General features: G+C 41.0%; 2 protein-coding genes across 5 annotated transcripts in view; both read right to left on the bottom strand.

The window, feature by feature from the left end:
• The window catches only part of DCPS (decapping enzyme, scavenger), a 34,301-nt gene extending 29,991 nt beyond the window's left edge, over nt 1-4,310 (bottom strand). The window contains exons 1-2 of the mRNA XM_016139127.2: nt 4,074-4,310; nt 2,690-2,864 (exon numbers count right to left, since the gene is read on the bottom strand). Coding sequence (XP_015994613.2) covers nt 2,690-2,864; nt 4,074-4,283 — 385 coding nt within the window. The 5' untranslated portion in view covers nt 4,284-4,310. The remainder of the gene's footprint in view (nt 1-2,689; nt 2,865-4,073) is intronic.
• A 3,726-nt stretch (nt 4,311-8,036) lies between these two features.
• On the bottom strand, nt 8,037-22,004 carry LOC107507804 (TIR domain containing adaptor protein). Of its 4 annotated transcripts, XM_036221943.1 has the most exons (7): nt 21,882-22,004; nt 15,233-15,447; nt 14,828-14,935; nt 14,461-14,579; nt 14,100-14,258; nt 12,086-12,699; nt 8,037-11,594 (listed from the first exon to the last, which is right to left on the bottom strand). In XM_036221943.1, the coding sequence occupies exons 5-7, from the start codon at nt 14,164-14,166 to the stop codon at nt 11,517-11,519; spliced, it is 759 nt and encodes a 252-aa protein (XP_036077836.1). In that variant the 5' UTR covers nt 14,167-14,258; nt 14,461-14,579; nt 14,828-14,935; nt 15,233-15,447; nt 21,882-22,004; the 3' UTR covers nt 8,037-11,516. The 4 variants fall into 4 exon arrangements, with proteins under 4 accessions (XP_036077836.1, XP_036077834.1, XP_015994615.2 ...); XM_036221941.1 differs by lacking the exon at nt 14,828-14,935; XM_016139129.2 differs by lacking the exon at nt 14,828-14,935 and having other exon boundaries at nt 12,109-12,699.
• Nucleotides 22,005-22,369: the final 365 nt, after the last annotated feature.

The raw sequence follows: 22,369 nt of genomic DNA, 5'->3' as shown, positions 1-22,369 counted from the left end.
TTACTTCCCTCTTTTCATAATAACGAAACTGTGAGGGCATAGATGGTATCTTATTCATCTCTGAAGCTGCAGTCCTCAGCAGAGGGCCCAGCACATCACAATAAGAATGGCAGCTACTCATAGGGAAGATGGTTAAAAATGATGTAATAAATATGTAAAAGACAAGAGGGGGTGCTAGATTTAGTAGGGTGATCACTTTGCGAGTCACGTGGATCTCTGATCACTACATTATACAACTGAAATGTATATTATTATATACCAAATATAATTTATAAAAAACCTCATTGAATTGTACAATGTAAATACAGGCAACTAATTGTCTATTACATTCCAATAAAGACGAGGAAAAATGAAAGAAAAAAATGGCAGTTACTATTTAATACATGATAAGTACTTTTAAATACGTTAGCGCGTAGATTCTCAGTTTACCTATGAGACTTCCAAACGAAGATGTCAGTAGGTATTTATTTCAATATGAGCCTAGAGTTCTTGGAAAGGTAGGGATGGAGAAATAAACAAGGGCATCACCCACACATAGATGGCTCTCAAAGTTTAATGTGCATGGCCTGGCTAGGGATTTTGCTAAAACTAAGATGCTGATTCTGAGGTCTACGGCGGGGCCTGAGATTCTGCATGTCTAACAAGCTCCCAGGTGACACCAATACTGATGGTCCACACTTTTGAGAGGGAAAAATATGAATCAGGGGTTGATAAACTGACCAGAAGGTCAAATCTGCCCCACAGCCTGTTTTTGTATATCCTGCAAACTAGATATTTTTCATTTTTAAAGGGATGTTTAAAAAAGAAAAGGAATATGTGACAGAAACTATGTGTGGCTCCTAAAACTTAAAATATTTACTCTCTGGTCCTTTCTAGAAACAGTTTGCCAATCCCTGATCGAGAAGATCATCAAGGGACAGGATGTATAGCTAAACATGAGAGAGATGAGAATGGAGCTCTAAAGCAAAATGTTATGAGTTCTAAATTACCAGGCCTCATTTGGGTAGAAAAAATAAAGTATAATGAAATGTATGTCAACACTTATGCTAAGAAGACAGCTCTGGATAAGATGAGCTAACATCTGAGGCACCCAGGTAAGAGTGGGTTATACTGTGAAAAAGGTAGACATTTGGGGTTCTGAATGGGGAAGAGGACCTGTGGTGAGATGATAATCAATTAGCTCTTTCAGTACTTAGAAAAAAATGACAACTAGAAAGACGGGGCAGGCCACCACCACTTGTGTGTAGTACCATAGAAGTACTGGAAAAATAAAATGAAAAGACAATAAATTCTACAGGGCTGCTCTGTGCAGCAGAACCTTATGAATTTTGGCTGAGGGTGGGGAGGGTGGAGAGAGGGATGGGGGGAGGTGGCAGCAGAATAATGGCTCCAGAGTCTGTCATGTGGAGGCTGCCCCAAGTGCTGTTTGACTACAGAGCCTTCTGTCACGCTTCTGCCATCCCATGTTGAAGTATACATTTGCTTAAATGTCAATGCCTGAGAAAGTAAATACAGCTATCCATTTCTGTCAACCTGAACCAATCAATCTGGCTCTCTTTCAATGGAGGACAAGGCTGTTTTGCTTGCAATTGTGCAAGGTTTGCCTGCCTCACATCAAGTGTTCACATATATTTCCAAAGGACAACAATAGCACCCTTTCTTGGGGGTACGGAAAAGACGAAATCTATCAGAAAGGCTGTGGCAGGATATCCACAAAGCCAAAGTGTTCTTAAATGCCAGAGAGCAAATAAAAAGACAGAAGGATATGTGCTGCAAAGCAGATGCCAGAATTTCCTGGTCAGAAGGAACCTTCAAGGTCAACCAGTCTCCTTCATGCTTCCTACTAAATCTAACCATCTAAAGAAAGCAAGCTCACATCATGCCTGACTTTTAGCATGAAATATTCTTCTTCCTCTTTTTAATAAGTTAAAAAAATTCTTGCAAACAAAAACAAATCTCTACCTTTTAACCCACGAGTTCCTGCCCTTCTCGAGTATGTCCCCCTCGATCACAGTGTCTACCCTACTAGAAAATAAGTTCTTTCAGGGAAGTAACTGATTCTTGCAGCACCCAGCACTGCTCATTTCACTGCAGTGTGGGGAGCAAGTCCTCATTTACTGAAAGATCTCAATGTTCCTACCACCTATGAGCCGTGTGATCTTGGCCAAGTTACTTAACCTTTCAAAACCTTAGTTCCCTCACCTGTAAAGTCCTATCATGACAGGCTATTTTGAGGATAAAACACAATAATACATGTAGAATATTTGGAAGGGTGGCTAGCACAATATTAAGTTTAGTATTGACGATCATTCAGTTAGTAAACAAAACCATTCCCATGAATCACAGTTCCTTTTCAAAACATACTATACCAGAGCAGGGCTTCTCAACCTTGCCACTACTAACGTTTCTTGTTGTGGGGACTCATGCTGTATTTTATAGGATATTTAGTCACATCCCTGGCCTCTACCCTCCAGGTACCAGCAACAACCCCACCTTCAAAGTTATAAAAACCAAAAATTGTCTTCTGAGATTGCCAAATGTTTCCTGGGGGGTCAAAATCCCCTCTTCTTCCACTGAGAACTATGAATATGCACTAGAATATGTAAGTCGGTTATGAAGTAGCCATCACACACCCTAAATTCCCACCATCCCCCTGCCCCACCACCACATGCAGACACTACTTGCTCACCACTCAGTTGCCTTGGAGGGAACATGTGATAGGTGCTGTAGATATCATTGGAGAACTGCAACTGGAGCTCAGGGCTACCCATCAGGAGCTGGGTCACAAGGTCCACCTGAAATGGTGTCTTCTCCAAGATCACAACGGCATCCTCTCCATCCCCATCCCCAGAGGATTCATTTACCTATGGGCAGAGACAACATCAGTGGGCCCAGGGGAAGAACCACAGGTGAAGTCTGGAGAATAGAGGCAGAAGCTCTTGGGGCCTGGGAATTCCCAACATTTGAGATTTCCTTCCCTGTCGTTTCTTTCTGGCCAAGTCTAGCCAATAGCACTAATGCAGAGGGGGCATCTCATTAATCCAAATCCTTGGGGCAGTCTCACATCTTTCTTCTAAAAGATGTAAAGCTTCTCAGCTGTTTTCTGTTTTAGACTCGAAAGGCTTCTGTCATATTCTTTCCATTTTACAGATGAAAAAACAGAGGTCTAGAGAAATTAAGTAACTTGCCCAAGGCCACAGGAGCAGTCACTGTTGAAACAGAAACCAGAAGCTGGTCATCCCAATTCCTACCTCAAAGGTTCTCATTGCTAAAATTTTCAGCAGGTGCTGCAGACTGAAGACAGGTGAGGCTGAACAAACCTGACAGAAGCTTGTGAAAGACAAGACACAGAGAGAAGAAAGCTTAGGCCCCAGTCCCCCAATCCTCCCAAAATGAAAGCTCCTGCTAGGAGTTCTGGGGAACCCTAACACCTGCCCTTGGCTAGGCGTCCTCACCAGTTCCTGGGATGGTCTTCGGTCTCTCCTCAATCGCTGCTGGAGAGCTGAGCATATGGTATTTTAGCTAGCTATGTGTATCTGTCTACCCCAAAATACTCTGCCCTCCTGAAGATCGGGGATGGTAACTTCATCTCTACATCCCCAGTACCTAGCTCAGTGTTGGCCTGTCAGTGCATGGTATATGGAAGTGAACTGTCTCCTCTATTAAGGCTGGAATCCTGTACACAGGAATCATCTCCTATAGTCTCTTGTCGTATCCAGAGGCATGGATAAACAAGACAGTCCAGCATCATTTAATGGATTCCTTACGCCTTTACAGGCTGAATGAATAAATGAATGGCTTGGAGAATTTAACATGTGCTTTTTAATCTGCAATACACTCTACAATTGTTAGTGGTTATTTTTAGCAAAAAGGAATTAGAAATATCATCCGCACGTGTGTTAATTTCCTTCATTTCACGGGTGACCGTGTTTCCCCTACATTCTAGGGGTGTGCTCTTCCCGCCACTCCCCAGTAATGCGATTGGTACTTCCTGGCCGAGCGCCGACAAGATGCACCACCGCGGCAGTGACTGGCCACCCGTCATCGTACCAGCCCAGGGCTGCTTAACATACCTTCCCGTGTAGGAACAGGATCTTGTCCCGCGCGGACTCCCTCAGCACTTTTTTCACTCTAAAGCCGGAAAAAGGAAAGCGGACAGGGGCAGAGGTGCCATTCCCAATGCCAGTTTCCTTGGCTTCATTATCCTCTGTGCTTGCGGCTTCCGTCCCCGCAGTTTCCAGTTGGCGCTTTCTCTTGCTGGGCGGAGGCATCGCTTCCGCCATATTGCCCGCTGGAGTATGCGCTTGCGTAGACCTCGGATGCGCCCCGCTCGTTTGCGCGGCTGGCTGCTACTACAACTCCCGACATGCTCCGCGCCGAGGCTTCCGCGCTAAACCCCTGCGACTTGTCCCGATGAGCATTTTTCATGCAAGTTGCTGCGGTAGCTCTCCTGTGTTGGTCATCCTGCGTTGGGGCCAGCGCTGAGGGAAGAGATAAGGCAGCGAGTCACTAAACAGGCTAACTAGGGGTGCAGCGGTGGGGAGGCCACCCCTGCCCACTCCTAAGGCTTTAACACTTTGTTTGAATACAGACATTTTAACAAGAATTAAGAATTATACCGACACTGATTAGTTAGCGTGGAAGGAATGCTTCTGAAACTAATCTGTTGAGATCTTATTTCTTGATTTTTTTTTTTTTGGTAGAGAGCACTTAAACCGTTTCTGTTTTTCACCCATTTTCATTTTACAGAATTTTCATCGCGTTCAATTTTTTTCTTCTTAACGAAAAGAAAGGTGAGTGGATAAGGGCAAAAATAAATTCCCATCACCTGCTGTTTTTCTTCCAGGGCGGGGGCTTCTGCGCCTCCACCTAGTTTGCCCACGGGTTAACTGTGCTATCCTAGGATGTGATTTGCTCCAGAATATGATATATCTATCAGAGTTTCTTCTCTTTTTTTCTTGGAGGGCGGGGGGAGGGAGGATATAAAATTTCTGCCTTTACAAGTTTCTTTTGTGCCCATTATATCTGGCTAGTTCCCTTTTCCTTGGCATTATTTGGCAGTTCTAAATTTTGTCAAGATTTGATACAGCAAATTTCAGTCACAAATTTTATTTTTTGCCCATCTTAGTTTTATTTTGAGTTTGTTTTTTTCTGATAAAATAATGAGGGGGGCAATTTTCGCAATTTTCAGTCAGTAAATCATGAAATGTACTATATGTCAAGGACACTTTGCTTTGGGGTTGATTATTTATACCAGAAATACATATTAAGAGTTGATAAAAGGCGAATTGTTTTTGTGAAGCAAAGAGAATTAGTAGGGGAAGCTTAAGATCTGGAATAATTATCTTCAATCAGAAACATCTGTTGTTTGTTCACAAGTTTCCAGGGTAATTCCCTCACTTTCTGGTAATATACAATAAGAGGTTATAAATTGTGTGCAGCACTAAAACAAAATGTTCTGAGGGCAAATGGCAATAGCAAAACCTACTCAAAACTCCAAGGCCCTGATCTTAAAATTTCTAGGTGATGTGCTCTTCCTTCCTCTTTCCTTCTTTGCTTTCTCTTTCTGCCCCCTTCATATTTTTCTTTCTTGTAACTGGAAAAAATTTTTGAGCAGAATGGCTGTGTTTTAACAAAAAGAGCCCTGAAGTGGGAACCATGAAGTCTGGCCCCAATTCTGACTAGCTATGCAACTTCGGGGAAGTCATTTAACCCTCTCTAGGACTCAATTTTCTATGTGCCAGACACTGTCAGTCCTGAATAAGGCAGAAGAGACCTCTACTTTTGTAGAGTTCATATTCAAATGGAGATCAGTTAAATATAATTCTAGGTAATGATTACTGTGCTATATATAGAATAAAACAGAACAATGTAATAAAGCCTAGGTATAGGGAGGACTTTAAATAAGGTGGTCATGGGTGGTCTCTCAAGAGGTGACATTGAGCTAACACTTGAATGATAAAAAGGGAAAAGCCAGGAAAGTGTATGTCAGGCAGAGTGGATAGCAGATGCTAAAGACCTTAAGTAGTAATGAGCTTGATATTTTTTAAAAACAGGAATGGCCCTTATGGCTAAAACGTGGTGAGCAAAGGAGAGAAAATGAAATTGTAGAAAATTTATTCATTAGCAGAAAATTCAGCAATGCAGTTAAAATTCTGATTAAAATATCCGTAAGGTCAGAATTCTGGTCCTAAGAAGCACTGGCTCAAGGGAAGGATGAGCTCACAGGAAGCCTTAGCCACCAGAGGACCTATTAGAATACCAGACAGCAGAGTGCAAGGGACCCATAGAGCTTCAGTTGGCTTCAGAGGTCTTTTCTGTTGTTGATTTTTTAAGTTTAGCTTGTTTGAAAACAGAAGGCTCTGCATTGTCCCATCCAATAGCTATTAGCCACATGTAGCTATTTTCATTTAAGTTAATTAGAAATAGATACCATTAAAAATTCAGCTCCTCAGTCATATAGCCACGTTTCAAGTGCTTGATAGCCACATGTGGTTAGTGGCTACCATATTGAACAGCACAGATGTGGATCATTTCCTTCACAGTAAGTTCAACTGGACAGTACTTTATTAGAAGGTTATTACCAGAAAGCCCTAGTCTATCTATAACCATCAATCCTTCAGTCTTCTAGAGGAATCTCAAAACTTCTCCCCAATTTTTTTAATTTAAAGAAGGACTAGACACTTCCATTTCAGGTATTAGGCTAGAGACCCTAAAAACATGTCAGCTGAAAACACCTGAACATTCTGGATGCAAAATTAAAAACATCCTTTTGGTTACATTACAGCTCTCAAGAAAATAAAATTTTAAGAAACGAAAAATGTAGGAGCATGAATCTAAAGAATGGTCAGTGATATTGAAGCTGAAATTCTAAGAGTGAATTCTGGTTTCTATAAATTCAGACCCTTGAGCTTTAAATGTGATATTGAAAGCACAGGAGACAAGACCTGGACTTGTGTCAGCTGAGGATTTGGAAGAGAGAACTTACCATAGAACCCAGATCTCTAGAGGTCCACCACCTCAATGAAAGGGCCAACTATTTAAAAAAAGATGCCCCACTAAAGGAGACAAGATATTTAGGAAACTTACCTGCCTCCACATCTGGCTCTGGAGGGAAGAAAAAATATCCCCTGAAAATGTATAACCACAAGCCAATTTTCATGCAGGTTTAAAATTCAGATTCCTACTGCCTACATAATCCAGGAAATTCATACTGAAAATCAATTTAAGCCAGTATTGTATTCTTTGTAGACTTTTTATTCTATGCCAAACTGACTCCAGGAGAGAGAGATCTATAATTAAATAGATCTATAAATCCGTAACACATTGAAATTGCAGTCTTAAATCTTCCCATAAAGAAAATGCTAGGCCCAGTAGATTTACAGATCAGTGTGCCAAAATTTCAAGGAACAGTCTCAAACTTAAACTCTTCAATGAATAAAAAAAAGGGACCACCCCCCAACTATTTTATAAAGCTAGTGTAACTTTGGTAACACAACCAGAGCAATAATACGAGGACAATTATGGGCTGATCCTGTATATGAACATAGATGTAAAGCCTAAAAAAAATGTTAGCAACTTGAATCCTGCAGTTCATAACAAAGGTAATAATACGTCATGGTCAACTCAAGTTTACCCCAGTAATGTAGGGCTGGCTTAACATTAGAAAATCTAATTTTATTCACTATATGAAGTGATTTAAAAGGGAGGAAAAAACCCACATCTCAGTAGATGTGGAAATTCTAGGTTAAATTTAAAACTCATTTAGGATAAGTAAAACTCTTAACTAGAAACAGCAAGACACTTAGAAATTGTTAAAATATATGTACCAAACCAAAAACTTGCGACAAATATCACTTATTTTTTTAATTGGAATAAATTTTTTTAAAAAACAGGCAATGGGTCATATTTGGAAGATGGGTTATAGTTTTCAGATCTGATTTAGTGCCTTCGTTTTCAGAGTATTTAATTTGCTATATATTATTACTCTTCAGATGGCTCATAGGTCACATTTTACAAAATTTCTTGGTTGTAGCTTTTTTTCTTTCTTTTTTTTTTTTTTACAGAATATCTCGCTAAACTAATGTATACTTGCTCTCTTTTAAACTGGTTTAGAACTGAAGATAAATTTAAAGCTAATCTGACTTGATTCAAGATCCCTTCTCCATTCCCTCCTTCCTCCCAGTTTTTAGAGGGGAAAAAAGTCATCTGCTTAGATACTTTTACTTGCAAATTTATAATGCTTTTGATATGTGCATTAAGTAAAGTACTGCTATGTGTTATAAAAAATAAACTCCTGATATCTATGGCTTAATTCAATAAGAGTCTAAATCCCACTCACTGGTATGGCGCAAACCACATTAGAGCAAATAATGTCCTGTTACATAGTTAATACAAGACAAAGCCACCAGCGACTAGTAGGCATTGATGAGGGCTCTACATAGTCATTCAGAGATCCAGGATTTCCCACAGACAACACAGGTCATCCAAGTTAAGTCAGCCAAAAGATGGGAAAAGAGTATCATAAGGGAGGTTTTAGAGACCAAGCCTAAAAGTAACATATCACATTCAATGGTGAAATGTTTGACATCTTCCGTTTGAAATCATGAATGAGACAAAGATGGCTGCTGCTGTCACTTTCAGCATGTTACTGGCAGTTCCAGGCAGCACAAAAAGACAGGAAACTAAAGGTTTTGTTTTGCATATTATATGATTGTCATTTAGAAATTCAACAAATATCTATGGTCTTATAAATAATTGAGGGAGTTGCTTAATATTAGATCAGTATACAAAATAAATTGCAATCCTTACTACTAGTAATAATTAAATAAAATTTAAAATTAACTTTTAAAGTAGTAACAGGAAATATGAAGTACCATGGAATAAATCTAATAAAAGATGTGACTGACCCACACTGAAAAGATTATAGGGCTTTATTGAAATACATTTAAAGACATCAATAAATGAACACATACCATTTTTATGAAGAAAAAGATTCGATATCATAAAAACATCTTCCCAAATGAATCAATTCAGTTTAAATCCAATTGAGAAAAAAGCAAAAAAAAAAAAAAAAAAAAAAAAAAAAAAAAAAAAAAACAGGCATTCTCCCAGAACCTGAATAAGCAATTTCTATGAAAAAGTAAAGGAAGAAGGAAAGTCAAAGTGATTTTGATGAATAAGAAGAGTGGGAAGGATTGCCCTATGTTATCAAGGCTTATTAAAAACCATAGTAAGTCCTTGTGCCCTGATACAGGGATACACACACACAAATGAAGGAGTCTGGAGAAGCCAGACTAGACCCCTCGCATATGAGAAAGCAGTAACATCACAATCAGTGAAGGAAAGGATGGACTGGTCAGTAAATAATGGCTGTTCAAATAGAAAAAAAAAAAAATCAGATCTCTGATTTATAAGCCCAGAGCAATAGTAACAAAAACAAACCCAAACAAAACATCCAGGTGGAGTAAAGACCTCTGTGTGAAATAACTTCCAGAACAAAATATAGGATTAAGGAAGGGTTTCCTAAATAAGACACAAAAACATAGACTGCAAAGTATAGGTAAAAGTTTTTATATTAAAAAAATAAAAATTCCATTCTTTAAAAGATACTGTTATATTGTCGTATTTTTAAAAACTTCTAATAATTTAAACTTAAGTATGGAGGAATAAAATAATGTCTGGGATTTGCTTCAAAAGATCGCAGAGGGAATGAGTAGGGTTATTGATACAAGCTTAACTCGGAGTTGATAACTGTTGAAGCTGGGTGTTGAATATATGATTCATCAAATTTGTATTAAAAAGGTAAGAAAAATAAGAATATTTTGATAATAAGATACCAGTTTTCAGCCACCAGATTAGCAAACACTTTAAAATCTGATAATTCTAAGTGTTAATATGAAAAAGTGGGAACTTGTACACAAATGGTAGGAACATAAATTGGCACAACCAATTTGGAAGAAAATTTGATATCTTCTACCATAACTGAAGATGTGTATTCTTTATTACCCAGTTGTTACCCATCTAGGCTAAATCCTAGAAAATCTTACTTATGGAAATATGTACAAAAATGTTCAGAGGCTTATTGTTTTTACAGCAAAAAAAAACAAAAACAAAAAAACAAAAAACAAGAAACAACCAAATGTTCATTTGTAAATAGTAGTATGTTTACATAATGGAATGGAAGTGAATTTACTGGAGTTACATGCCTCAACATGGATAAATCTTACGTGGTAAACCAAAAAAAAATTGCTGTAAAGTATAAGCCATGTGAAAGTAAATATATTGTCAGGGATTCACACGTATGCAATAAATTTCAAGACAAAAACCTAAGAATGATGAATTCAAAATTCAGAATAGTAGTTACTTCCAGTGAGATGAGGGAGGAGAATCGTTAAGGGCACAAAGGGAGCATCCTTGGGATTATAAGGTTTTGCCTCGTGGTAGGTACATGAGTGTACATTATAGTGTGCTTTAGTCCTTTTGTATGTAATAAAATAATTCATAGTTAAAAATATAAAATTTTTTCACAATATATACAAATACCGATTTGTGCACCTGAAATATACAATGTTATACGCCAATGTATCTCAATTTAAATTTACCTATGTATTAATTTTTTTCAGTAAAAGGAGGGAACATGGTAGGGGGAAGTGAGAGAAGAGGCACAAAAGTACACATTGGAGGAACAAGAAATTCATTTCGGTTTAACAACAAACTTACTGAGCACAGATGAATGAAATCTTAACTGTCCTACAAGGTACATAGGCACCTGTCAAAAGAAAAATGCGATTCCCCTCAATGCAAAGGTAAAGCATGAGTTCTAGCCAGACCTCTGATAAGGCTCCCATATGTCAAAACATTTACCTGGGCTTTTGATCCCAGGTACAAGGTCAGAGCTTTCCTTTTCTTCACCCCACCTGCTCCCTGCCCTCTCCTGTCTATTCAGAATGCTCTCTAGGTTTGGTCTTTAGTGACACACATGCAGTAAAAATACAGGACAAGTACTCAGTGCATCTTTCATATAGCTTTCTGAAGTGAATGATGTCACTGAGGAAAGAATGGTAGCAGTGTGAATGTGAAGAACTTGGTACCTGTGGCTTTCTCCTGACGTCTGTTCCAGGCAAATGAAAAAACCATTCACTCTGAGGCATGCTCATTCACTCTAGGCTTCTAGCTCATTCATTAGGTGAGTCACCTTTTCAGGAGGCATGCATCTCTACACCAGTGCCTGTCCCAGGGGAAGACGGCATAGGGATGTGCCAGACTCATGTCCAATTAGGCAGGAGGCCAAATATTGGTAGTAATCTTGGTATCAGCACCTCCTCCTGCTACTTCCAGTTTCTGGCTTCCCCATGTCCTTCCTGGGGAAGTCCCCAGCTTCCCCAGGGCCTTCCTGGGGAGCCCACAGTAAGGGAAGCCTGTTGGGCAATCCAATCCCAGGATCATATATAAAGTGCTGCCAACTCTGGTTCCTTAGGCTTCGTCACACCTGCTGGATCCAAGGCCTGGGCTCTCTATCTGGATTTCCAGATTTCTGCCAACTTTCTGGGTCCCATAGTGATATAAGAAGTGTCAGCCGAGAGTCTGCAGATCTGAAAGAGGCCAAACAGAATCACGGGGCTTGTCATTCTCTCCTAATCCAGCATCTGTGTACCTTTTAATCTATTGTACTTCTAAACCCACTGTAATATGACTCCCTCCCCTGGATACACTTCAGAGGCAATTCCGCTCTACTGTTTTGCACCGCCTAGCCTTACTAAACCAGTGCCCCTCTTGGCATTTTCCCAGCTCTCGGTGGCTATCTCCAATCTGACCTCGGTGAGAAAAACTCATATTGTGAATACTAATCATGATAATAATGGCAGACTTGACAAGTGTCAGGCCCTACTCTGATCGTTTACTTAGTGTATGTACTTACTGAGGGATATGGTATCATTCTCAACTTCCCAGTGAGGAAACCCACGCACAGAGGGGTTAAGTAACTGCCTACGGCACAGTACCTTACAAAGTTTGCGTTTTGAACTACTGGGTTACAGGGGCTGTCTCCTGAATGCCCAAGCAGATCAGACGCTGACCCCCTCACCTTCCCCTCCTTGCATAGCTTACAGCGCAGGACGGCCTCCTTGACTTGGCGGAAGCCGTGGTCCGGGCCCCGGCCATCCACGAAGTACATGAAGCGGAGCTCCGCGGGGTAGGCGGCCCTGGCCAGGCCTGAGAGCAAGGGGATGGTGCGGCCCTCGGCACCCGGGGCCTGGCTCAGGGCCTGCAGCATCTGATACCTGCACCACGGGTCACTCAAGAAGCCGGGCGTGATAAGCAGCACGCGGCAGTGGCTACTGTCTAGTGCCCGGCAGAGCTCGGACACGATGGCGCCGCCTGGGGCCGCATCGCGAAGCTGCAGGAAGCAGCGCAGGCTCGCAGAGCTGCCCTCTAGGTAGGCGACCAGCTCCTGCGCAGCCGCCAGGTCCTCCTCGCTGTGGCACACGCACACGTCGTAGTCCCTGCTCCAGCGGCCGCTGCTGTTATTGCTGGTGGTGCCCTCGTGGGAGGGCGCAGGAGACACCGCCGACGTGGCCGAGCTGAGGCTCGGGGGTGAGTGGACTTCCCGCGAACTCGGCTGCGGCGCGTCACTGGGGGTGCTTTCCTGGGAAATAGGCTTTTCCTTGGGCTTCTTCGACAGGGCCTGCCTGAGCCAGTCTGCGGGAGAAACTCTGCTCAGGGCTGAATTCTCACCAGGTCACCTGCTCCCAGTCGCACAGAGGAGTGAGGAGGGGCGCGAAATCCTGCCCACTTTTCTGCACAGGCCAACACCACCTGATTCTCAGATCTACTGCCCAGTTATTCTCCACATCTCTTAGGATATGCCCAAAGTTTCCACTATCTTTAAAGGTTTTAGGAAGTCATAAAAACTCTGGCTGTTTTATAAGTCCTGGGGTGTAAAGATCAGCAAGCAATTATAATTAATATTCTATTGCATATTTGAAAGTTGCTAAGGAAGTCGATCTTAAAAGTTCTCAGTACAAGAAAAAAAAATTCTGTATATATGGTAACGGATGTTAACTAAACCCTTGGTTTAGTTAACTAAACCTGATCATTTTGCAATATAATGTTGTATGTCAAGTACACCTCTCAATTTTTTAAAAAGCTTTGGTGTAACAAAAATATGAAAGCAACAATAGCAAAAAAGTCTTTTAGCGGCTTGATTGGGAAAGATGGTCCTTCGATTTCTGGCACTCCAGCCTACCCTAACCAGAATTTCTGCTAGAGGTGACTAGTCAACCAGAGTGGGTTCAGTCCCCAAATCCACTTTCAGCACTGAGGGGAGGTGAATTTGGATTAAGGCAGGCTACCATTATGGGAGGGACTGGAATCTGATCGACCCTGAGAAATCCTAGATTGTTGCTAAATGGGTAAAAAGAAAGTATAGAAGAGGGCTATTGCTCAGAGTACCTGGAGAACATAGAGCTTAGTGATTCAGGGGCTATACTTTGAAGTCAGACGAAAACCTGATTGTGGACCTGCTATTGGCTTTCTTTTTGACCTTAAGCAAATCAGTCTTTCTATCTCCTCATCTGTAAAATGGGTTCATTTTAGTTGCTGTTGATTCACTGAGATAATGCAGTGTCTGGTGTATTGTCAGTACTCCATAATGATTTTAACTCAGCCTCTCCAGCATTTGATTTCAACCCAGCCTCCCCAGCTTTTGGTAGTGGTGTTCTGGAGATTTGTTTTCTGTCTCTGCCTGGCTGCTGCTTTTGAATGGTTCTGAAAGATTTAGATGGTAAGAGACACAATGTTAAACACTTAGTACCACGGTTTCAAGGCTAGGAAAATTAACTGACACTGCCTGGAAAATCTGTGAGCCAGAAGAACTGAAGGTTCCACTGATGCACACTTCCTCTCTTCACACACCACAAAGCATCTAGACACTGAGGCCAAAGCGGGACCTCGCTCTTCCTCCTGTCCCTCTATTGTCAGCCTCTCTGCTTCTCTCCTCTGTGTTTTGGGCCAGGCAGGCCTTCCACTTGCCAGTAGGAATATAAGGACTACACTCACAGGAGCAAGAGTAGCAGCATTAGGAGTCTGCTTCAACTCACCAGCCATCTTGCCCAGAGGCTTCTTAGACCGGGAGCCAGGAGCTGGGAAGGAGGTGGATGATGCCATAGTTTTGGACTCACAACTAACCCCATGAGACCAGGCATTGGGAAGGCGGGAGAAGGGTGGGGACCCAGTATTGACTTCATGGAACAGCCATCCTACAAGAGTCAGAGAGAATGAATCACAAAAGCTGTACTTACCTTACTCTCAGTCCCAGGGGGTGAGGTCTGATATTTTCTCCTAATACCTGACAGAGACTCAGTCTCTAATTGGGTTCATCAACCCTCATGGGGGAGACACCACTATGATTGGGGTTGGTTTCTAGATGAACCCACATCTGTGTGGTGTGGTTAGACTTACAGAATATGAGTTCAGCATGACCAGTAGAGAGTCTGCTCTCTGCTCCGTCTGGCCTGGAGTGCATTCTGGATCTGGGGAACGGCAGCTGGCAGGCAGCTCTTTACAGAGCTGTGTAAATGCTGAAATAGGAGAAGGACAATTACTATTTGGGCAAATAATTATGTATCCAGAAAAACAGACGCTTAGCAGGAGAGAACACATGTAAGAAACCTTGGATAACTTTTTCTCTAAGTCTGCCTTCCCCTGAGTAACTCTCTTTATCTACCTCCCCCTCCCTCCCTCCCTCCCTCAGCTGTCAACTTAGGGATGTAGTGTCAAATAGTGGTAAAGACTACAGATGGTGAAGGCCGAGTGCCTGGATTCTCACCTTTTATTAACTGTGGCCTTTGATTGGTAGCTACTTGATTCTCACTTTTTATTAACGGTGGCCTTTGACTGGTAGCTACTTGATCTTGCTAAGCTTTAGCTACTCCATCTGTGAAATGGAAGTCATACTAGAAGATTACATGGGCTAATTTATGTAAAGTACTGATGGTACATAGCATAGAATGCTCAGAAAATAGCATGGGTTAGTATGTATTTAAAATCATCTAGATATTGGAGGGACATACTATGTTCCTATTTAGAAGACTCAATATTGTCATCAATTTTCCCCAAACTAATATCTAGATCAATGCTATCCCACATTCCAGAAGGTTTTTGGTTGATTTGGGGGGAAGAGATTGTCAAACTGCTTCCAAATTTATATGGAAATGCAAAGGACCAGGAATACCTTAGGTGGACAGCCTGCCATATTCTCTTCCCACCACAATGACAGGGATGTCCCTGATGGTGGAGGCTCTTTCAGCTGAGGTTTCTGGAAGGACACCCTGTGGGCAGAACTTGCCCTGACACAAGACAGAGCTGCAGATGAAGGGCTGGTAGAGAGCTTGGCTCTAGAGCTGTGGAGCAACTGGCAGAAGACTGATTCCTCACTCTTTGCAGGATCTGCAGAGTTGAAAACAAAGCCCCTGAGAACTTACATAGAAAAACTTGTACTGTTAGACACACTGAAATAAAGGGTTTCAAAACGTAAAGAATGTCATTCTATGTTGAACAATAATGCTTCATTCACTGCTAAACGCTAAGCACCCTTATGCTATGATGAATATAAGATAAGAGATGTGGTTGGTTCATGAAAATATATCAAAGTTCAAGAATAAAAAAAAAAATACTTCAGCAGCAAGGCAGGGCAGAAATAAAAGTTAGAATGGGTGGCAGGAACCAGAGATATAGTTGAAAGAGAAAAGCAGTTAGCTGCTAAGCCAGCCGAAAGGACACGAAGGTGAACATTAGCAAGTGTATGTGTTTCTTTTCCTGCCTAATATTCTCTGGATTTCAAACAGCATATGTGCTAGGCTGAAGTTAAGACAGTGCCTGATAACCACTGTCAGGTTTTGCAATCCTTTTCCAGATCAGGGGTTGCTCTCTCTCGACATCTTCATTTCAGCCTTTCAAAATATCCTTTTTCCCTTCAGTAGAAGACAGAATATCACTTAGTTTTTATAGTATTTAAATATTTTTTCGATTTAATTTTAATTTTATAATTCATTATTTGGGCTTGATACACTTACAAACTGGAGAAGAATTTGATGTTTTAATGATAGCCTACAGATTAAAAATTAACATAACACTTTAATTTACTCAACAGATGTAGATTTAAAAGTTTAAGTTTCTCATTTTATGAAATTACTTGCCCTTCTGGCAATATGTGCTGATTTGGAATAACTGTCTTTTTCATTGCTTGGTTAAGAAGAAATTCATTTGCCTAACAGCATATGTCACTGGAAGTGAGTTAGTATTAAGTCCTTATGACTAATGTTATAGAAAAGTTTAAACACAGGAAATAACAGCATCTTTGACAGAGTATAATTGAGCACAATAGCAAATAACTTCCATTAGCCATCTATATACACTGTCTACTTCCTGGAGTCTAAAATTCCACAGCAGCTTCCTTGTTACTTTTAAGTCCTTGTGCAGCTGAGGCTGTAGAGCTATCACATTCAAATATGCTTTAATCTTTACAAGATTTAGTAATAGTTATATGAGATTTAGGAGGCATAGCAGCAAAGCAGATACGAAGATAATGAACCCAACTTTCTAACTGGAAGGGCTAATCACCAGTTCAGTCAATTCTGTGATCTGCTGTGTGGCTTTACGTGCAGTCATGTTTCCTTGTGCTTTTTTAAAAAGTCATGAAATAGAATAATATATATCTAAATACATACTTTGTAGATAATTACAGACTTGATAGAAAATTAGTAAAGAGTGTCTTCAAAAAAAAAAAAAGCAGCAGTGTGATACCTTTAGTATTTTTTAAAGTGCTTTTCCAATATGTAGGAGCTTATGTCAGAGAAATATTATGAAGTTTCACTGTTCTGTATAAAATCCAAAGTGTATGAAGTATTATCCAGTATCTCACCTCTTACATTGGGAATGTACTGAAACTTAAGGAGGTATTTCATTAGAATATATATAATTCACACTACATTCATGTTAAGCTGTAATCACTATCCGTGGTAGATAGGATAATGGTCCCCCCAAAATGTCCACAGCCTAATCCTCAGAACCAGTGACTATGCTATCTTACATGGCAAAAAGGGACTTTGCAGATGTGTTTAAGAATCTTGAGATGGAAAGATCATCCTGGATTATCTAGGTGGGCTCAAAGTAATCACAGGGGTCTTATAAGAGGAAGGCAGGAGGATCAAAGTGAGAGGAGATGTGACAACATAAACAGGTCGATGTAATCTGGGACTGCAAGCAAGGAATGTGGGGAGCCTCTAGAAGCTGGAAAAATCAAGAACACGGCTTCTTCCCTAGAGCTTCTAGAAGGAACACACCTCTGCTGATTTAGACTTCTGTGATCACAACAGTTAAGACAACAAATTTGCATTAAGCCACTAAGTTTGCAGTGATTTGTTACAGCAGCAGTAGGAAGCTAAATACACTGTCTTTTTACTGTATGTCAGGCTAATGAATGAAAAAGCATTGGATGTGAGTGCTAAAAAGTGGTCTTATTTAAAGGTTTAACTTGTTGAAAAGAATAAATGATCATTTATACTTCACCTGATTTTGACTTTAAGAACACTGGTTTCAAAGACTAAGTTTTTATCTGAAACACTTGCTAAAACACTTGTCAGGGCAGCAGTCATTAAGACCTGCAGGACAATGTCACTTAAAGAGCTGGATTTAATTGTTAATCGCTTGACAGACACAATTCAGTATTTCTAAGAGTGGTTTTGCAGACCGTGATGACCCTAGGATGGCTCCCATGTTCACACCTGTGAGTGTGGGCAGAACCCATGATTTCTCACCTACAGAATATGGCAAAGGCTATGGGATGTCACTCAGAAGATTATGTTACACTATATATATGATGTATATGTGTTGTATGTATATATACTACACATATATAGTAACAAATCATGTGAGTGTATAAATACACATATACTATGCATATTTACTATATATAAGATGTATATATAAATATAGCATATATATTAATATTATGTGCATACATATATATGTGCATGTGTGTGTGTGTATGTGTGTGTAAATCCATCTTAGCAGACTCCCTAGCTGACTTTGTAGAATTTGCCATGTTGTGTGAGGGCCAGATGTCAAGCAACTGCGGACAGCCGCTAGAAGCTGAGTGGTCTTCAGCTGACAACCAGCGAAAACAGACCTCAGTCCTACAAGTGCGAGGAGATGAATTCTGCCAACAGCAGCCCACCTGAGGAAGCTTGGTAGTGGACCTTTCCCCATCTGAGTCTCAGATGGCACTGCAGCTCCAGCTAACACATGGACTGAAGGTAGGTCAGACCCCAGTAGAAGACTCATCAAACCTTGCCCAGGCCCTTGTCCCACAGAAACTATGAGATAATAAACAGGTGTTGCGTTAAGCTGCTAAATTCGTGGTAACCTGTTTTGCACCACAGAAAATGAGTACAGAGACCAATTGCAATAATGGTTTAGAATGCCAGTTTCTGTGCCCCATCCCAAATCTGCTGATTCAAATCTCTGGGCATAAGGCTTGGGAACCTGATTTTTAAATAAGTACCCCAGGATTCTGATGTACCTAAGGACTGATCTAGGGGGCTATGTACGTAGTGGTTCTCAAACCAAGCAGTATCTCATTATTGCCTAGAGAGCTTTTTAAAAATATTGATACCCTGAGATTCTTATTCAACAGTTCAGAAGTGAGGTCCAAGAATCTGCATTTTTAAAGAGTTCACCAGGTATTTCTGATACAAGGAAGCACTAGATCTTAATTTATATTGTTATTTATAACCAGTGAAATAATTGAAAAGTGCCTGGCACTTGGGGTTGATTCTGTGAAATAAATTCCAAACTACTGATTTTACTATAAAGTCAGATTGAAGATTGAACTCTAGCAGGCAGAAAACAGTCACAGAATTCAGGTTTATTAACTGAAGTCTTGTGACTTACATTAAATCACATTTGCTGGATATATAGTAAGGCACATAGGTTTTCAGCACTACATTTTGTAAGTTTTGAAGACTTAAAAAATGTCAAAAAGTGCATATGTGTGTGTGTGTGTGCGTGTATGCATGTAAAAGCATCTACTATTATAAATTTTAATTTAATTATAAATCAAAAGTATTATTACCTTAGTATTAAAGTCCAAAACATTGGCTGTATTCCAGTCACATAGGAGCATATCTTACTGACCAAACATAAATAGGAAGCATTTTAATCAATGTTGCTATATTTTGCAAAAAGCGGCAAATTGGTCTTTGGAAAATTTCAGTTTCTTAAACTATATTATATATGTTCTGAAGGTCATTTTAAACTAAAATTATGTGAATTTATTTTATATTTAATATAGATCGTGTCAGCAGTGAATTTATGGATGTATACAGTTTACAAATCATGCCAATTATACACCCTTATACATTAGCCCACTTTTAAGCTTACAAAATGACTACTTTTTATATTTTTTTGAAAAAGGCTTGGGGTGGGAGGGGGGGAGGTTGATAAAAATATCTAAGGTCAAGAACAATACTGAGGATTTCTACTACCAGAAAAATAAAGACTTATTACAAAGCAACAGTAATTAAGGCAGAGAGATACTGATGAACAAGGATAGACACACTAATGGAAGAACAGAGTATCCAGAAAATGACCCACATCTGTATAACCTGATTTATGACAAAGCCGACACTGCAGTGCAGTGTGGAAAGATGGCCTTTTTAATAGATGGTCCTGGGTCAACTTAGATAGGCTTGTGTGAAAAAATGAATCTTGACCCATATATCATACCATACAAAAAATTAATTTCAAATGAATGGTAGATATAAGTGAGAATAATGATATAGCTTTTAGAGGAAAATATAGGAGGTTATCTTCCTGACTTTAACGATTTTTCTGATTTTTAAAAAATTGAGGTATAATTGACATATGACATAATATTAGTTTCAGGTGTACAACAAAATGATTCGATATATGTATATATTGCATATGATCATCGCAATAAGTCTAGTTAATATCCATCACCATACAGTTATAATTTTTTCTTGAGATGAGAACTTTTAAGACCTACTCTCAGCAACTTTCAAATATACAATACAGTATTATTAACTATAGTCACCATGCTGTACATCACATTTCCAAGACTCATTTTATAACTGGAAGTTTGTACCTTTTGACCCCTTCACCCATTTCACCCACTCTCATCTCTTGGGGTAGGCAAAGATTTTTTTAAATTGTACTTAAATAATACAACCATAAGGAAAAAGATAATAAATTGGAAAACATTAAAATGAAGAACTTTTGTTCGTCAAAACACATCGTAAGGAGAGTGAAAAAGCAATCTTCTGAGAGAGTTTATTTTAAAAATACATATTCAATAAATATCTCTTATTCGGAATATTGAAGAACTTTTACAAACTACTAAGTGAAAGAGAAAATCTATTAGAAAATGGGTGGAAGAATTGAACACTGTCAAAAAAAATCCAAATGGCCATTAGATATATGAATAGATGCACAAGTCATTAGTCTTCAGAAAAATGCAAATTAAAACCTCGGTACACCACCACTACACACACACTGAGCAAAATGGCTACCATGAAAGAAAATATCAAGGATAGGTAAGGATGTGGAGGTACAGGAAATCACACACTGCAAGTGAAAGTATAAACTGATTCGACCAGTAAAAATATTGTTTGGCACCATATACTAAAGCTGAAAATATACACATCCAGCAATTTCACTCTAGGAGCAAACCCAACAGAAATGCTTAATATGTTCACCAAAAGACAAATACAAGAGTGCCTCTGCAGTACTATTTAAAATAACCCCAAATTGGAAACAACTGGTGTCCATCAATCCAAGTGTCCAGTAGCATGTAGAAATAAATTGTGGCCTATCCATCCAATGCAACATTACACATCAATGAGAACATATGAATTACTGCTAAGTACAAGGTGGGTGGATCTCATGTGTTGAGTATTAAATGGCATACACAAAAAGTACATAGGATTCCATGTATCAAAGTTCAAAACCAAGTAATACTATCTTATGATGTTGGAATCCAGTATAGTAGTTACGCTTAGGTAAAGTCCTGATTTGAAAAGGCATAAGAGGGCATCTGGAGAGCTAGCACAGGTTGCACAGGAAATGTGAAAAATGGGTAAGCTGTACACTTATGATTTGTGCAATTAAAAGTTTAAAGAACAACTAGACGTGACTTCCTGTGACAGTCAGCCATTCCTGACCCTTGATGCCCTGTGGGTGAGGTGTGTCAGTTACAGAACTTCCCCTCTCTGAGTTGCATTTATCAGGGTCCTGTGGTGATTTCTAACTCACTCGTCTGTCTCCAAGAGGAGAAGGACCGAGGACTGAACCTGGCCTATCACTCTAGCACTTCTCACGTTGCCCATCCCAGGTGAGTTGGTGAAATGTCTGCGGAAGGAATGCCTGACAGGTCATCATCCTAGGTAAGGCCACGCTCTTCTGAAACGCATTCACAAAGGCCTTCAGAAGAGCAGAGAGAGGCAGTGAGCAAAGCAGAGACGGCTGTGGGAGGCCGTGGAAGAAACAACCCTACCGAGCCAGGATCTCCCCCTACAACTCAAGGAGGGCTCCCTGCACCAGCTTGTTTGAGACAGGAAGGTGACAGCTGTCTCAGAGGACCTTTTTCATTCTGTTTTCGTGCTCCAGGTGACCGAGGCAGCAAGTAAAGCGGCAGGAGAGAGGGGGGCGGCGGATCGGCAGGTGTGCCCAGGACTGGGCGGAGTGCAGACTGAGGGCCGGACACAGGTCCTGCCAGACCCGAGGGCGCCCTCCCACCCTGGACCTCGCCCTCCCTGCCGCCCCGCGGGGCCCCACCGTTCCCCTCGCCTGCTCTGGGCGCTCACCTGCGCTGGGGCTGGGCCGCCCTGCGGAATGTGCGGTGCGGGCTAGGGCGCGGGTCCCGCAGTCCAGCCCGAGGGGAAGTGCGGCGCGTTTCGGGACACTGCCCCCCTTCCCCGGAAGCGCACGGGCGGCGCCCCGCCTTCTCCTGCGCTCCGCCTGGCGGCTCCGGTGGGTGCTGGAGTGGGGCAGTCCGAGGCCCGGACGGCCCGGCCTCCCCGGCCGCGGAGAGGGGCCTGTGTCCGCAGGCAGCAACGGAGCTAGCACCTGGGCAGAAACTTGCAGATGGGCCTTTGCCTCACCAGGAACACCTAACAATCTCCAGGGAAAGGAGAGTCCCGCTGCTTTTCTGGCTTTGCGTCTGGACTCTGTTGTCCACTCAGCCCAGAGTGCCCTTCCTTTTCTCAGGTCTGTTCTCAACGCCTCGCTTCTGTCAAGGATCTTCTTTGCAACTTGTGCTTTCTTAACCCTCCCCGCTTCCTTCTCCAAATGC

Source organism: Rousettus aegyptiacus, unplaced genomic scaffold (assembly GCF_014176215.1).
Source record: "Rousettus aegyptiacus isolate mRouAeg1 unplaced genomic scaffold, mRouAeg1.p scaffold_m13_p_5, whole genome shotgun sequence".
Lineage (NCBI taxonomy): Eukaryota > Metazoa > Chordata > Mammalia > Chiroptera > Pteropodidae > Rousettus > Rousettus aegyptiacus.
This window is presented reverse-complemented; position numbering and strand designations above follow the sequence as displayed.